At 45.7% G+C, this 18,444-nt stretch overlaps 1 protein-coding gene across 2 annotated transcripts in view; it reads right to left on the bottom strand.

Annotated features, from left to right (window-relative positions):
* The window catches only part of Tnfaip8 (TNF alpha induced protein 8), a 116,759-nt gene extending 99,048 nt beyond the window's left edge, over positions 1–17,711 (bottom strand). The window contains exons 1-2 of one of the 2 annotated variants that reach the window (XM_057788717.1): positions 17,565–17,711; positions 2,432–2,482 (exon numbers count right to left, since the gene is read on the bottom strand). In XM_057788717.1, the coding sequence (XP_057644700.1) occupies positions 2,432–2,450 (19 nt within the window). In that variant the 5' untranslated portion in view covers positions 2,451–2,482; positions 17,565–17,711. The remainder of the gene's footprint in view (positions 1–2,431; positions 2,483–17,564) is intronic. The other variant, XM_057788718.1, reaches the window with a different exon arrangement.
* Between the last annotated feature and the right edge of the window lie 733 nt (positions 17,712–18,444).

The raw sequence follows: 18,444 nt of genomic DNA on the forward strand, positions 1-18,444 counted from the left end.
TTGCCTGGGCTGAGGGTATGAAGAAGGATTGGTCAAATGGTGCAAGCCTTGAGTTCTAAGATGAAGAATTCTGAGGTTTATTACTGTGCAAGGTGGTGTTAGGGGCTAATAATATGGTGCCCTCCTAAGAGAGCAGATCTTATGTGTTCTGACGGTACATGCAAATTGTAACTGTAGGGTGAAGGTGTCCAATGTTGGCTATGGTAACCCTGACACAATAATGAGAGAAAGGCAAAAACTAAAGAGGTCCTTACTGTGCCCAGAAAGCTATCTGAGGAGGCCAGAGGGAGGCTGTGTTACAAAAGAATGTTGTAAAGGTAGAGACCTGGAAGGAGTTATAGGACCTTTGACGAGAGCAAAAGCACGTCAGGACTCAGAGAAAGTTTGAGAGGCATCACCTGGGCTGGGTCCAGGACAGAGAAGACGTGGGTACACCCTTGCACACTCAGGGAAGAGCGGGGTGTGGCAACCTGCTAGGGATTTGGGGTTGGAATGGGAAGTAACCACACAGAAGAAGATAAGGGGTGCAGTCAGAGCCTTGAGGGCTGTACAAGGAGTTTGGAACCCGCCAGGCTATTCGTTCCTCACTTGTTATAAGAGAAAAGACTGAGACCTGGAAGCCAAACACAGTTTCGGGGAGACTCATGGCACTCCAGTGTATCTTGCATGAGCACTATGCCTGGTCCACAGATGGATGATGAGCCCACAGGCCAGGCCTATGCTCCACCACACAACCCTTCAGGACTTCAGCAGATCCTGGAGAACTATGGACCGTTCTGAGCTAAAGAAACATAATCACCAGAGAGTTGTGTTTTGAAAAGAGGACAGGCTGGGGAGGTGGAACTGGAGAATTACCCAATGCTGAGAGGCAAAGGTGTTTGTAGTCGCTTTGCTTTTCCCAAGCAATTTTTATTCAGATTTTTCAAAGGGGGTATTAGAAGGACTCCAAACTTCAACTGAAATATAAACTCTCTCCTTTGCCAAATATATTTTTATTATAAAATTGGAGCACTACAGACAGAATAAAATGGAAATCTAAACCTCCTTCCCTTCCAAGCTGCAGTTCTACTATTAATGGTACGGTGTTCATTCTTTTCAAAAATGCTTATGCACTCATAAACATACAATACGCCTTTTAAAAAACATAATGAGATCATTATTTGGTGTTTTAACTCAATCTGTCTTAAAGATCTTTCCATATCGGAGCACAGAGGCCAACCTTGTTCTCAGGCTGCGTAGGGTTTCAACTCCAGGAAGCACCATTTTATGGATATAAGTAGTCAAGCATATTGAAGTCATTGAAGGGTTTTAGATGTTATTTTGTTTATTTTGCAATTCTGTGGGTTGACTACGGGGCCTCATGCAGAGAGGTGAGTACTCTACCCCTGAGATATTCTCGAGATCCTTTCTCAGTCTTAAAAACCAAACCGTATTGAACCTTCTTCAGAACAAAACTTTATCCACTGTGGGCCACTCATATCAGCATCTTGGTATTGTCACAGATGGGTTCTCTATTTAGCAAATGTCAGAGCGAACAGTCACTTAGCGAGGAAAGGGATCATGCAGATAGTCTAAAAATAATTTACTCACCAAAGTCTCTCCAGGACAACACTGGACAGCCCCGGAGCCTCCTGGGAAGACTCGGAGCCAGGATTCTGGCTTCCCACCCCAAGCTCCTTGGGTAACATTCCCCATTCTATCCCAGGGCAGGCACTGCAACTTTCCTTCCCAGGGCACCCAGGACACTGTCATCCTGGTTCTACGAAGGGCTTTGGTCTCCCCTGGCACCTGTGATCATGGAGGGAACCTAAGGGTTCCAGAGCCAGGAGGGCCCACAGATAATTTAGTCTGCGCTTTACCTTCTTAGATGTAGACTTTCGGGTGACCGTGCATACACAAATCAGCAAGATAACACAGTCAGTTACACAACCACCACCTGCATGCCTGTCCAAGGTGTTTCCCACAACGCGGGACCAAATGAATATTTTCTTAGCTTTTAAAATTATACCTTAATTACTTGTGGAGGACGGAGCATGTGCTGATGTCAGGGCACAACTTTTGCGATTTGGCTTTCTTATTAACAGCAGTTAATAACAGCAGTTTTGGTGGCAAGCCCCTTACCTGCTGAGTCATCTCGCTGGCCCCAAATGCATATTTTTTAAAGGACTCTGAGAATATGTGGAGACACCACAGTGTAAAAAAAAAAAAAATCACCCTTTCAGAGGCCTTGAAACTTGACATGCTTTTAACAAGTTCTCAAACTGATACATTAGTTACACACTCACACACACATGCACACCACACACACAGTGCTGAGGTGTTAATTAGCAAGGGTAGAGAGTACTGCTGACTTGCTACCAGTGAGACATGCCGCTCTCCAGTTTGCACTTCTGACAGTGGATTGGGAACCACAGAGCTCCATCTGACATACCTCTTCTCCCTCCCATCATGCTCCAGGGTTGAGACGAGATATTTTTAATAGCTCCAAAGAAAGGCAACAAAAGTTCTAAACTTAGAGTAACAGCTCCACCCGTTCACCCTTGCGCTCAATCTGTTACTGACCAATGGCAAACACCTGCATGTGTCCCGGAATGAAGTTGGTGACAGAGTACCTGCAATGGCGGACAGTTCCTGCAACAGGCATGGGGAAGGGACAGGGAGGGAGAGGGTCCTGAGCAAATACAGAGACCATCTACAGTATAAAAATGTCATAATCAAACTCACTCTTTCACAGGCAAACTAAACATATTAATAAGGATGGGCTCAAATGTCAGATTTCCCTTTGACCTTGGCTAACAAAGTTCTGAGTCTTTGCACCTTTAAAATGCTAATAACAGGGACCAGAGTGGTTATAACTAACTCAGTGGTTAAGAGCCACTGACCGTCCTTATAGGGGACCTGAGCTCAATTCCCAGCACCCAAATGGCATCTCACAACCATCTGTAACCCTGGTTCCAGAGGATCTGATGCTGCTGATGCCTTCTTCTAACTCCATGGGCACCAGGCACATTTTCATATATATGTGAAGGAAGGAACAAAGCAGGCAAGAACAGGGAAAGGGTGCCTATCAAAGAAGGTGGCAGCCCCAGCACCCAGTGAGACAGCAGTGATTACAAATGCCAGGTTGGAGACGTGGGAATGTGGCTATAAGACAAAGGAAATGAGAAGGGAATATATGGACAGAGGAAAAAGGCATGGGGATCATGCTGATTTTCACCATGGAGCCCTGTTGGGGAAAGATCAGAGGTTACATGTGTGTGATACAATAAGAACACAGTCTGACAGCCCAACACGGAGTACAGAGGACCACCTGCCACCCATGGGTTACTGCACCCACACATGAGCTGCCTCGGTAAGCACAGCTACACCTGAGGCGAAGCCTCACCTCACAGCAGGAAAAGAGTTCAAAAGGACGGATGGTTCCTCGCAGGCTAATAAAGAAAGGAAAACCACCAACACCCGTCCACATCACTTCACAAACAAACACGTGTTTAGTGATAGCTGCGTACACTTTTATAAGGTTCAGCTGAGCTTTCAAAGACAAAAGTGCTGTAGTTACCAAGAGCACAGAGTTACTTTATTGTGGACTGAAAGGAAGAAGAGATTATTTAGTATAGGACTGATCATAAAGCCGGCACTTGGTAAAATAACAGCTCACTAATTCTGGGACTGGAATGCTAGATACACAGCAGACTGATTGAAATAGATACACAGCATGATTGGTGCCCTCCAAAGCGTTACAAGAATGGACCACAGAGAGCAAAATAAAATTATATTGTCATCATTGGAATTCTGACAAGGGTGACATACTTTAGAATCTCAAGGAAGGAGAATGTGAGCTGTGGATTTTACACCCAGCTAAACTGACTCTAATTTGTATACAAAAGTCATAAAATGTTAGCAATAAATTAGAGGCTATCATGCCTATGAGTCCTTCCTATTAAGTTCACTTGAGAATATTCTTAACTTTGGAGTGTCCAGAGGCTCCAGTGTGGGAACTGGTGAAAATGCCTAGAGAAAGAACACTAGATGGAGATTACAGGGTGGACTGATGTGACGGCTATATGATATGATCCTGCAGTGAGATGGAGATTACAGGGTGGACTGTTTGATGTGACGGCTATATGATATGATCCTGCAGTGAGATGGAGATTACAGGGTGGACTGTTTGATGTGACGGCTATATGATATGATCCTGCAGTGAGGAGAGTAAATCATATAAATAAATTGGGTAGAAGGAGCATGACATATGCCAAATAATATTCTCTACTGTAACGAAAACAAACAAAACAGGATTTGTTGATCCCACTGAGCAAGAATAAGACCACTACCACAATTTTTGAGTCAAATTTGATGCAAGTTTTATTAAGTACTGGCCAGGAAAATGAACACTGGCCAGGACCATACCTGGGATTCCCAGAGAATGGCCATGAATTACGTTAGTCTAGTGCTTATAAAGACAAAAGCCACAAAGCCACATACTTCCCACCTTCGTCCAATCAGAGGCAAGCATACATCCTGATGTACTTCCTGTCTACATACCTCCCACCTACGTGTGACCAAGCACATGCCATGCAGTTGGGGCAACCCACCTTGTTTATAGAAGTAAAGACATGCGGCTTGTTATCTTACATGAACAGCCTCCAGCATTGCAGGAAGTTATCTGTCCGTGGGCAGGAGGGGCTTACCGTTAGGGGCATGTTTGTTTTATAGATCTCGTAAGCACAGTAATTAAAACTTAAAACATAACTTTAGCCCTCACAGATCCCTACTAAAGGGGGAAAAAGAAATTAACAAGCAAAAACCTACAATGATCATAGTGTGTAAATATAAATTTAATATATAATCAAGAAATAATAAGAAACTCAAAAAGTTTCTTATCTTCATAAGCGTCTTTATGTTTCTGTGTGGATGTGTGTACTTTTCCCGTTTGGAACCCGAGAGAATGCCTAGAAAGAATACCTGTTCCACCAAAGGGGCCATCTCCCAACTGTTTTATGGTCTGAAAAAAATAAACAAACAAGCCCAAAGATTCTGAGGCTCATTGCAGGTCAAGGCAAGAAACATGAAGAACAAGCTTTGAATCACTTTAGTATGGCAGGAAACACATTATGGAAGGACTCCAGAGCCAATAGAAGAGGATCCCTGGTCGCCAAGTCTTCACGAAAATTAAAATTTAAAATGTCAACAGCTGGAATGTCATTAAGTATATTTACACACACTAACAAGGGTTTAAAATAGTAAAAGTCTAATTGTCACCTTCCAAGAATGATAGGAAACTAATTCTAGAAAAATTCTGTAAAACAACGGACATAAGCCGGGCGGTGGTGGCGCACGCCTTTAATCCCAGCACTCGGGAGGCAGAGGCAGGCGGATCTCTGTGAGTTTGAGGCCAGCCTGGTCTAGAAGAGCTAGTTCCAGGACAGGAACCAAAAGCCACGGAGAAACCCTGTCTCAAAAAATCAAAAAAAAAAAAAAAAAAAAAAAAAACGGACATAAGCAGTTATCCAGCTGTTCCTTTGTGAACTATACCTCTAGGAAACCAATTAATGATTAAAGAAGAGTCTCATTTTATAAAATTATTCTACCTACAATTGATATGATAAAAATGCAGAGGTGAAAAATACCCCACTCTACAAGTTCCAGTGAACTGATCCATCTAGACATGGTGGGTCAGTGGCTGCATCCTTCAGAAAGTGGGAAAAGAGGCCCAGGGGCCTTCCAGGGACAGCATAGTCCACCACTAGGAATCTTGCCAGAGGGGTCCTGCCTGAGTCCATCACACTGGAACCAGATGTAGGAAACAGGAGGGAGGGAGGAGCTGCATCGTGATGACAGTGAAGGAGACTGCAGAAACAGCCCCGCCCCTTCATGAGTTCTGAGGAGAGGAAGGCCGCCAGGGGATCATCTCACTAATGATATTTAGAAGACACACCAAGAATGTTTCCTGTCCAGTTAGCAAGACTAAAGCCCTGTGTATCAGAATGTACACTTAGGTGATATCGCCAAAAAGAGGCACCAAGAAATACTTCCCACTAGCAGGACAACGTTGTTGTGGAGGGACAGAGGGACGTGTGGTTGGGACACCCAGGGGCTGTCTTAACACTGCTGACATGTGCCTGCCTTACAATACCTTAGGAAGTCATGGGTTTCTTTTGTGTGGATTTTCGCTATTTGTATTTTAGTCTACAATTTATAAAAAAGGTTAAAATGTTTAAGAAACTCTAGCCATGTCAGTGCAGTAGGCATCTGATGGAAGGGACCACAAAATGCTGGACAGAGGAGATGGGAACAAGGCTCCCAGGATTATGCTTCAGTGAAGCTTCTGTGTTGAAGGTAATTCATTTTCATTTACAGGGGCAACTAAAACTTGACATAACATTTCAAAACACGCTTAGAAGCTTGTAACAAAGGATGTGCTCCAAGATATCTCAAGGACAGCCTTGATTTAAAATGACTTTGCTTGGGCTGGTGACATCGCTCCACTGACACACTTTTGACCTAGCCCTGGTTTTCAGCCCCAGTCCTCCAGAAGTAGAAGCTGGAGGATCAAGAGTTCAAGGTCATCCTCAGCTATGTCAGGAGTTCAAAGCAAGTTTGGGACGCCAGAGTCTTGGGTGGGTGTTTGTAGGGGAAGACCTTGCGGGGAGCACAAAAGGCAGTTAAATGCTCAGTGTTTCTTGCAGTGCAGAGACACATGTCCCCCCAGGAAATGTGAAGTGGACAGCTCAGCACAACCCTTGAAGCATCTTTCAGCAACTGAAAACACCACAGTGTAAAAAAGAGCAAAGTATGGAGGCCAGCTACTCGTAGAACCATCTGGCTGGAGCCCTAATGGCTGCCAAGAGGTTACAGGAAATGAGAGTGTTCCTAGCAGCTATTCTGAGGAGCAAATTCCCTAGGGCAGTCAGAGCAGCGCGAGGCAGCTGAGTCAAGGTGTGGCCCCCGGTCAGCTGGACAAGCTGCGGGTGTGTGTGTGGGGGGGTTAACCTTCCTCATCTGGATGAGAAGATTACCAGTAGTCCCTTCCTGTGGTTCCATTTGGAAGGTGAAACTGAATGGCTGTATAACGCGCCAGCACGCACACCTGGCCCATCATCAGCACTCGATAAATGTTTGCCATGATTATCAAGGTAGCAAAAGTTTCTGGAAATGTTAGGAGTATTTCTGTCTTCAAAAACAATGTCCCCAAAGTAAGAATGCCATTTCAATAAGCTCCTGATCTAGAAGATAAAGTTACTACCGGCGATCCTTACACACCTATGATTTTTAATATATATAATTTTTATTTTATAATATATAGAATTTTTAAAAAATATCCATCACATTACCATCATCAGTAAAGAGTTATGATTACAATAAGACTAGAATTATTGTCAAGAACAGCCCTAACTCAGCAGCCTTTTAGTGGGTAACTCGAGGCTAATCCAGATGCTATTAGCCAGCCCAAGTGTCTAGCCTTCCTTCTTCCCGTTGACACAATTACTGGGGAGTAGAGGTCTCCCTCCATGGCCACTGTCCAGTCACTCAGCTTCCTCTAAAGTGTGACTATAGACAATGAGAAACGTCAGGAAAGAGCTCCTTCCCATCTAATGAAGAGGACTCTACAAGAGACAGTGTCATGGCCACCTCCATCATGCCCTGTGCCCCCCCACTCCCATGCGTGTGCATGTGTGCGCGCAAACACACACACACACTTCCCTGCTACCTGCCTCTGGATGAGGCTGGCGGGCCATGCCCACTGCTAAACAAACCACGGTCTGCCCATGCTATGGAAAGAAGAGAAAGAAGGGAGACGAATGACACTGTTGAAGCCGCTGATGACAATCACAGACTACCCTTCACATAAAATAATTTAGTGATCTTACTGTTAAAACCACTATGACTGGGATGCCCCTTAGCTGCATACCAAAGGTCCTTGATGAGTATGATCGGGCTGAACATAAAATCCTAAGGCAATGGGACTGAGACATGAGGTCTCTGGAGCAGCGATTTGAGTCAGGAGCCTCATAGACTAACATTATAAATGCAGGCTGTGAACTCAGGGGAATAAACAAGAAAGCATTTTAGGAGAGACTTCTGATGCCTTCACGTCTGGCTCCTCAGCTCTCAGAATTGTGAGAAATAAAGTTCTTTTCTTTTTTCTTTTTTTTGAGACAGAGTTTCTCAGTGTAGCCCTTGCTGTCCCAAAACTCAGGGATTTGCCTGCATTTTCCCTTGAGGGCGGGAATTAAAGGTGTATACTACCACCTGGCTAAGTTATTTTCTTTATAAATTACCCAGTGTTGGGCGTTTTGTCATAGCAGTGTTATCATAAAAAGACATTCCCCAAGATCCGTCTGTTGAAGTCTTGTCTTTCAGAGTGTGACTACATCTAAAGACAGAACCGTTAAAGAACTGAGTCCGTTAAAGCAAAGCTTTACTGGGATTGGGCCTTTCCCACCCTGACTGGTGTCCTCATACGCAGAGGAAACGATACACAGAGGCACCAGGCAGGCACATCGAGAGAATCCACTGCTAACAGATCTCAACCACAAAAAATACCATAGAAAGTTCTTCATGAGTCGGAAGAGATGGCTCAGTTGGTAAAGACCTTGTTGGCAAGCACGAGGACCTAAGTTCCTATCCCCAGGACCCACTCAGAAACATAAGGAAGCCAGCTGTACCCCCAGCACTGGGGAGACAGAGAGAAAGGACAACCCCTGGGCTGACTTGCCAGTTTAGCCGAGTCACCATGTTCCAGGGTCACTGAGAGACCCTAGTTACAAAAATAAGGTAGAAAGCAATTGGCAAAGACACCTGGCATCAACCTGTGGACTACACACACACACACACACACACACACACACACAAAGAAACTAAAATAAAAAAGGAAAATTTTCAAATTTGAAGAAAAAAAAGTCTATATATCAGATATACACTTGGGTCACCAGTAGAAATGACAGAACCCAAATACATTAAGCGAGTAGGTAAATTAAAAATAAAAACAAAAATCCAACTTCTTCCTGCCAGTAAGATGGCTCAACAGATAAGGGCATTTGTCACTAAGCCTGACAACCAGAGTTTGATCCCTGGAACCCACGTGATGAAAGACTAACTCCCATAAATTGTCCTCTGACTTCCACACGTGTTATGACACACAAGTGTGCATGCATGCACGCACTCACACATTACAGGGTAAATCAATAAATTTAAAAGGAAAAATTTTCTCGCCTTTTAATTTCTATAAAACCTGGTTATTATGCATAGAAGTGTGTCCCTCTTAAGTTTTTCATTTCAAGGTCCTAAATTCCCAATGTGACCGTATATGGAGATAGTAAAGAGATAATTAAGGTTAAATGAAGCCATAAGGATGAATGTTGGCCTAATAAGAGGGACAGACACCAGAGACATCACAGCAGGACACAGAGGGAAGGTAGCCATCTGCTAACCATAGAGAGATGCCCCGGGAGAAGCCAAGCCTCTGGTATCTTTATCTTAGACTAAGAACTAGGTATTCTGGCAGCCTCCGACAGGCCCACTCCTACCATGACTGTACACATGCTAACGGGAGCCATAAAAGGGAAAAGAATTTTAAGGGTGATTAAAGGGACAATTTTGGAGAGGATGTGTTTATATCGTGCATCAGGCAGAAGGTGGTTCATTCTCTCCAGCCATCTGTCTCCAAAGTCACTGCCCGTTCTTCCATCTGCTCACTCCTCAAATGGCGAGGCTGGAAGGCCTGGTGTACTGGATCTGGGCCCTCAAGCATAGTGGACAGTGGCTAGACTCAAATCCATCTATCTTCATCCTTGTTAATAACCAATTAAATATTTAAAGCTAGAAGGCAAAAGCAGTGGATTAACTGAGATTAGTACTGTCATCAGGATGAGGCCTTTACTAACCATCTTTCCATAACCCCTATTAGAATGATAACTTTAAAAGTCATCAGAATTCAGTAGAAGGAAAGGATGTCTTGAGTACTAACACAACCCAAAATTCATGGAAGGGAAAAGCAGAAGTTATAGCAGGATGGCTTCAAAGGAAAAAAAAAAATCAACGGTCTATTTCTGGTTGCCTACAATTGCACAATCAAGGAGGAAATGTGAGAGCAAGACAGGTTATTCCTGGAGGTTCTAGACCCTCAGGGTAGAACAACAGGGCTGGGTTAGGGAAAATGGGTCACTAGGCAGCTCAAAGTCTCAGGCCATGCTTGAAAGAATGACGTCATCCTAGACCAGCCACCTACAAAGCTCTTGTAACGTGCTCAGGACAGCCACACAGCAAACCCACAAAGTTACCATCATGCATGACTAACAGATTTCCAGCCACTGGAGGCTGAACAGATCCTCCTATGTGATCTTCCATGGACGTCAAACAAGGATTTATTTCTGGGGTACCACTACAAGTTTTGATTTTAACACTTCCAATCCAGTGAGGACTGACGTGAAAAAACAAAACGACTTGGTTATTTCTTAAGATGGGTATGCAGGGACTGGAGAGCTGGCTCAGTGGTTGAGAGCATCAGCTACTCTCCCAGAGGACCTGGGTTCAATTCCCAGCACCCACAAGGCAGATCACAGCTGTTTGTCACTCTAGTTCCAGGAGATCTGATACCAATGCTCATAAAGTTAAATAATTAAAAAAAAATGGGTATGTATTCTCTGTGTATAATTCATTTCAATGTTCATTCACCTTTAAAGCCCCTCTGTACACAGAAAATAATAATCCTGGGCTAAGGAGATGGTTTGGTGGCGAACGTACTTGCTGTGCAGGCAGGAAGACCTGAGTTTGGACCCCCAGCTTGGCAGCATGCATCTGTAATCCCAGTTCTAGGGGGCAGGTGGGTACCCCAGTGTGGTGGAGGAGACAGCTGATCCCTGGACCTCACGAGTCAGTCTAGTTGAATTTGTAAGCTTCAGGGTCAATGAACCAACCTGTCCCCAATCTTGAAAGTGCTAGAAAAAGACACCTGACATCAGCCTCTGGCCTCTACATGGACATGCACACGGGTCCCTGCGGCCCCCACATACACATACAGGAATATATATGTGCCCCCTTCCCACGTGCATATGCAGAAATCACAGACACACACACACACACAGAGAGAGAGAGAGAGAGAGAGAGAGAGAGAGAGAGAGAGAGAGAGAGGCATGCACACACCCAAATCCCTGTAGATATCTGCTATCCAAATAAGTTGTCTCAAACAAGACATGAAAACAGCTCTCCCAGGCTATGTTTGCTATGCATGAGCTCCCAGCATGGGGGGAGGGAGGGTAGAGCAGTGGGGGAGAAACAGATTCCCAGGTCTACACTGGTAATGGAACCCAAGAACATTCACCTACAACATCAAGTTTTCCCAGTTACTGACATGTTGTCGGGCCAGAAGATGCAGACAGTAGACACAGTCACCTTTTTGGCTTCCCAGAAAAATCCCAAACTCTGCTCCTGGAGCAGAGGCTTCCCGCTGGGAAGGCAAGCGAGTGCACAAATCACCAGGCAGGGAGGGACTCCTCACGGCCACCCAAGCTCTCCAGCAACACAGAGTCTCCTGAATGGGCAACAAAGAGAGCAGTGCCTTTGGGTCCTACCAGTGTTGCAGGTCATAAAAGCCAAGGAGCAAAGAGGCCGAGCGTGTAAACAGAGGTCCTCTCCGGAAGCTGAGGAGGTCTGTTCTCAGTCACCTCTCCCAGGTACACCCTGTGAGTCACTGGGGGCCTGTCTACACGAAAGTGGTGACAGGGTTATTTAATCAAGCACCAGCCATTTCCCAGAAAGACTACCTCATCGTTTTAGTGAGAGAGAAGGGAAAATAAAGAAGTTGTTTCCTGATCACTTCATGATGGACTAGTCACACGCCGGGCTCGCTTCTTGAAGGTCTGAGTCATCAAAGCCCGTCTTGAACTTTGAAATCTGCTGCCAACATTGTGCTGGCACCTTTGCTCATAAGGCCATGGCCTTTGGTGTGGTGTCTGCATGTGTGTGACTCTGGTCACAGTCAGACGGACAGCCCAGGACAAGAAAGCATGGATAACAAGACTGCCATGGCATATACCACAGCCTCTGCACCTGCCATTTCCGTTCAAGTCCATTTTGTAAGAATTCTTTTCAGATTTATTTTTAAGTTATGTATGTGGACGTATGTGAGAGTGAGTATGTGCACGAGGGAGTGCAGGTACCGGGTTCTGTGGAGGCAGAGGCCAGAGGAGCCAGATCCCCCTGGAGCTCGAGTTACAGGTGGCATTGAGCTACCCGGAGTGGGTTCTGGGAACTGAACTCTGGCTCTCTGCACGAACAAAGAATGTTCTTAACCTCTCAGCAGGTTTTCATCTTTAAAAATAAATAAACCAGCTGCTAGTACAGAGGCAGGAGGATCTTTGTGGGTTCAAGGCCAGTCTGGTCTACACACTGAGCTCCAAGTCAGACAGAAGTATGTAGAGATCCTGTCTTAAAAAAAGAAAAAGGAAAAAAAATCCACCAAATAAACAAATAAATCAGATTTAGGAGTGGGGAGGTTTATCCTAAGTGAGCTCAGCCTGAAGAGGTAAGAAGGCTGTCTGGGCCGCTTTCTACTGTTTGGCTCCTTTCAAATATCCAATCATAGACTGCATGTTTTGCCCAATCCTGTGTTCCCAGGAGAGCACGATTTCCCTGCCTTCTTGTCTCCTGGAGTTCATACTTAGGCTAAGGATACATCAGCCCAAGCAAGTCCCTTGCAAAGCCATGGGCAGCTATCTGTGTCGGATGCTCTTTCTTCAATACCTGTTTGAAACATGGGAGCGGTGAAAGAACAGTTCACTAGTCACAGCTTCATTATAACAGGTCTTAAAAGCATCCCCCGGGGGCTGGAGACATGGCCTAGTGGTTAAGAGCACTGGCTGCTCTTCCAGAGGGCCTGGATTCAATTCCCAGCACCCATATGGCAGTTCACAACTGTCTGTAACTCCAGCTCCAGGGCATCCGACACATTCACATAGACACACATGCAAGCCGAACACCAATGCACATAAGATAAAAATAAAAAAGCATCCCTCATGTGCAGGGAGAATAGACACCGGAGCTCTTTGTGCTGAGACACACAAACTCAGCAGTCCTGCGCTGGCTCATTCAGCAGCAGCATCACCCTCATAGAATCATGTAATCCTGCAGCAGGAACTCAGGGCAAGTATGCTATACTCACTTGCTCGCTGGGCTCATCTGCCTTTGGCGAGGGGGGGGGGAACACTCATGCTTCAAGTACAACTGTCCTTCCTATTCTACAATAGCCCAGGGTCATCAGCACCCTCCTGAGAGGACACTAACTTGGCTAACTAAAATAAATCAACCACTAACTGAGTGCCTGAGAAGATTTTAGTTTAGTCCGCACAGCAATCATATAATGCAAATCATGTCACCAACTCTGAGGAAGCAGGCGCGGAGAGCTGATGTCAGTCGTTCAAAGTAGCATAGCCCGTGGTGGCTGAGACAAGAGCAGCTGACCGCAGGGGAGTCATCCTAACCTAGCACTTCCTGACTAAACCAGCCGTTGTTACTCCTATCACCAAGGAAACAAGCATGGAAAAAAAAATCTGAACTTTACTCTCGTCCGTTATCAAAGAATTAAACCTAAGATTTGTTTGTAAACTGGTCTGACAGGCTCCCACATTGGTGCTTTCCAGCGACCTCCTACTTTAGTCCTGGACCACAAATATTTGCTTCTACAGAAAAAGCAACTGTCCCCTAGAAGGACGGGGTAGGTATTGCCTGGTTACTGCTGAGACGGGGATGTTTTCAAACACTTTTCCCACGTAACATCCATGATTGACACAAATGTTTAAGGAAAGAAAATATTATAGAATCAGGCTTATTGCTGTTCTGTCAGGCAAATGTGCCCAGTGTAGTTTCTAATCATTGAGAAATAAAAATGGTTTAGAGAATCTTTTTACCATACTCAGTAAGCACCTTTCCTTTGTAAAACACAAGATTTTAGTTCACTTTGCTTTTATCCAGTCACCCGCAGGGACCCCTTCTCACCAATGTCCTTCTCTGTACAAAGCTACCAGCCTTACAGGCCATCAGATACACAAGAGAAAGCTATGAACTACCAGGCATACACTAAGAGCTCAACTAATGCTGCTGCAAGAATGAGAGGTGCTCACTCGCCTCCTACATGCTAGAATGAGGAACTGGGTACCTCCAAATTTGAATAGCCCTGGGTGTTGTGGTCTAGGACCACTGAGAAGTGCCTTCAAAGGTACCTCTTGACTGACATTCTGAAATCGCCCACCTTCTATTTTTAACTTATTTCTTTATCTTCAGGCCAAAGCAAAAATTAAAAACCAACCAGCTTCCACTGGGAATTATTCTTCATTTACGTTTTGTGACAAGATATTCCCTTTCTTCTTCCTCTCCTCCATGAAACATTCATTTCCATCTGTTGGGTAGTAGCATCAGAGAAGAAAAGTCTAGAAGCTGCAGTCCACAGTCACCAAAACCAAATATGGGATACCAGAATATGAAAAGGACCCTTAGCTACAAGGAAGTACTAATACTGAGTTTAGAGCATCTTTGGGGTGTTTGTTAAGTTCTTACTGTAAGCTTTGGTATTAAATGCAGGATGTGGGCAGTGTAAGAAGCAGAGCAGGAAGGTGAGAGAAGCTATACTGGCCAGGCACCACCTGTATCTCCCTTCTTAGTTTCTGTATCAGCCATAGAGCCCTAAAAATACCAAATCAGAACAAACTGTCTATTCTATCGGGTTGGCCCTGTACACTGGGATTAAGTTAAGATTCCCGGTGCTTCCCCATGGCTCTCCGCCTTTCTTCCTGTCCTGGAGAACACAGGGGGCTTGTGTTTGTCACTGTTATCTCTCCCCTGACTCCTGGAAGTCACTACCTCATTTCCTTTCAACGTCTACCGTGCAAAACTGAGAGGGTGGCAAAGCACCACTCTGCTAAGTGTGGAACTCACATCTGAGTCTGAGTGAAATCTCGAAGTAGGGCGATGTTGCTTCAAAGTAGGGCTAACTCCAGGGCAGAGGCTTAACTGTGCTGACATGATGGCCCACACAACTTCAACAATTTACCATCGCAAGTTTCCCTTAGAAATCACACACACACACACACACACAGACACGGCATTTTCTAATGAGCACTGTTTAGATGCAATCACTTCTCCCCACATACCCTTTCCTCTGATTTCAACAGAAGGAAAACTGCAGAAAAGCTGACCTCGCAAACCCTCTGTGCCTGGCCAATACAGAGCACTCAGCCCTGGTTTCTGTCAGGCGCTCAGCACGGTCAGTCTGTCCTTACATATGCTCAAAACCCAGGCAGAGACTGTATCTAACAATACAACCACACTTGGAAAGTGTGCTGGTTAAATTTGGTAAGACTGACACACAACAGTTTCGCTGGACAAGAGGGAACCTCAGCTGAGGAATGGCCTCCATGAGATCGGCCTACGGGCAAGTCTGTGTGGTCATTTTCTTAATGAATGATTATTGCGGGAGGACCCAGACCATGGTGGCCAGTACCACCTCAGCCCTGGGTTCTTGGGGACTGAGCCACTAAGCATTGTTTCTCCAGCTTCAGCTTCAGTTCCTGCCTTGACTTTCCTCAATAATAGGACTGTAAACTTTTCCTCTTCCTAGTTACTTTTGGTCATGATGTTGCCACAAAAGACAGCAAAATAGGACAAAGAGTTAAGAGACAGCAAAGATGAGATTTCCAACTCCAGCAAGCCCCTTTTCCTTTCCTCAGTAAGCACAAACTCATGAGAACAAAAGGCTCGGTTGAGTAAATCTCCCGTGAAGACAGTGTTTACAATTGGTGCAAGATGGCTACACTTTTGGTGGCACATTCCTCCGTTTGATGATTTACTCATGACTCTTAAATCAGGAGATCTAGTAAGATGTAAGGGTTTATAAAATCTAAAACTGTCACGAGAGCAGTAAGCACAAAACATTCATTATCTAAACTATTTACATTTTACAGGGAGAGGAGACCTAGTTTACTTTCCTAAGCTTTATTTACTTCCTTTACAAAGCAAAAGCTCCGAAGGTGGGTAGTGGAGGCAGAGATTAATCTATACTGAGGGAAATAGCATCCCAAAAGACCAAAGAAAAGATAATTATATTACTACCTAGAATATTAGCGATAAGGTGTTGACTTCACTCCCTATGACAGATTTAATTAGAAGGTGGCAATAAATGTTTCCAGGTGTTTAATTAAGTGTGATAATTATTTCTGTCCCTAAACAGAAATGGAGTCATATGTTTACACTGCAAAGTATAATGTTTCCTTAGTTAAACCAGCGTGGAAACACCTTTGTGTAATACAGGATTCATTGCATGATAAAAATATCCGCTGTGATAAGTAGTGCTTAGAGTGATTTATCAGCTCTTACCTTGCATTCACCAAAGCAGGCTGGTGGCTTAAAAGCCACCCTGCTAGAGTTCTTTCTTTTCTTTAGCTACAAAGTTTTGTTAGCCATGCACCTCGGGAAATAATTTGTATTCAAAGTGTCGTTTCCCTACCAGCATCCAAGAGGATTCTCAACAAAGATGTGGAAGATGTTTCATGGGAATTCTACTTCCATAGCAAACACACAGTAAAAATCAACTGAGCTGTAGGAAAACCAGAAATTATGACTAGATGGGAACTCGGGAACTCAAGCTCAGTAAGTCTGTTAGGATGCTGCAAACTGATGAAGGAATCTTTCTGTGTAGAAATATGCCCTCTGCAGTGAGAGTTACTGATGACCCCTCCTCAATAAAAATAACTTACCGTAGGATGAAATTGTCAGACTTAAGCAACTTAAGGACTTTACTGTTTCAACACTGGGCAGTAACTACAGTTGCTGGTGCTGTGAGTTAGGAAATCAATTGGTTTAGAAACATGGTGTTGCTGAGTCAATGAACATCTTAGAGATGCCCAAGTCGTTTTTGATCAGACTGGTCTTGAAAAAGCATATCAGCAGTCCTGGGTCATCAGGCCCTGGGAACCCATCAGGTGTTCTCCCAGCAGGTGCTGGAAGCTCGGCGCCACGGGTAAGCACGTGGGACATTCAGAACCGCACACGGGCATACAACTTTTTTCACCTCACGATCTTAAAGCAAAACTGGTCACTGACGGTTTTACAATGCAGGATTGGATAACAATCTGAGGCCAGCATCTCAGTCTGCAATCTGGGGCATCCTGAACACAGGCAAGCCTTGCTTCAGCGCTTGAGGTTGGTTACCGGGAGGACATGACAAGAAAGTCAGAGAAGAAAGGGAGGGGTGTGGAGAGGGGTTCAACGAAGGAGTTGGAGGAGGTCGCCCAGGCGGTAGACTCCCAGCAGCGGAACGGGGATCCACAGTGCGGGGCGGGCACGGTAAAACTACGGGACTTCCCGAGCTGCGCTCTCCCACGCGCTCACACTCACTTGCACTCCCCACACGCGCCCACTCACACCCACTCTCACGGCCGAAGCTCTGGGCGAACTGCAAGTGCGTCCCCAGGAGCACTTTAAAAGTCCCAAAATAGCGTCCGGTTTTATCATTACTATTCTTTTGATCCTACCCCCGCCTCCCCAGCCTCCACTCCTAGGAGGGAAGCACTTACTCGGAGGAAGGGCGCGGTGGCGCCGGGACGAGAGAAGAGCGGGACGGTCCCGCAACGTCGACCCTCAGAGGTTGGACCGCTGGCCGCTCCCGGACCCCTAACAACCCCAGGCGGGCCCCAGCGCGGGAGAAGTGGAGCTCGCCCCTGGGGCGGGGCTGGAAGGAGGCAGGGGCGGAGCCTGAAATGCCGGGGCGGAGCTGGGAGGTGGACGAAGGGAGTGGCCAGGTTGCTGTGGCGAAGCAGGGAGGAGGTCAGGGGCGTGGCATGGTGGGAAAGGGGCGTGGTCGGAGCAGGGACTCTGCGGAAGGGGCTGTTGGGGAGGGGCTGAGTTGCTGGGCGGGAGGCGAAGCGAGGCCACCAGCTAGGGCGGGGTCTGGAGACAGAGAAAGAGCAGAGTGCAGGGGAACTGGTGGCGGAGCGGCTGGATCAGCACCTCTGAGGGCCCCTGTACGCAGTGGTCGGTGCAGGACGGTGGGTGCTGGCGGCCAAGACCTGCTTGAGAGATCTGTTTCTTTGCATAAATGAGATCACCTTTCTAGTCGATGTGTGGTCAAATAGTGCCGCGCTCATTTACACCCTGCCTGACACTTAACCCATATTATGTGACTGGTGACTTGTGGAGGTCTCTGGATCCTGCCTCCCTTCCATCCTTTTCGCTCTCTCCCTCGTCTTTTTAAGATTATCCAGTGACATCCTAAGCGCTTGCAGATCTTTGGCTTCCATTGTCAGCGGTTGTGGGTTAAAGTCTACTGTTGGCTTCTCGCGGGAAGCTTGTGGTCTTGGACACGCACGCTCAAACTTACACCATTCTAGAGTCTGACTTTACCTGAGGTACAATAGACTCCAGAGGAAACAGCAGGACAAAGCCTACTCTGGGACT

The sequence above is a fragment of the Chionomys nivalis genome, chromosome 14, assembly GCF_950005125.1.
Source record: "Chionomys nivalis chromosome 14, mChiNiv1.1, whole genome shotgun sequence".
NCBI lineage: Eukaryota > Metazoa > Chordata > Mammalia > Rodentia > Cricetidae > Chionomys > Chionomys nivalis.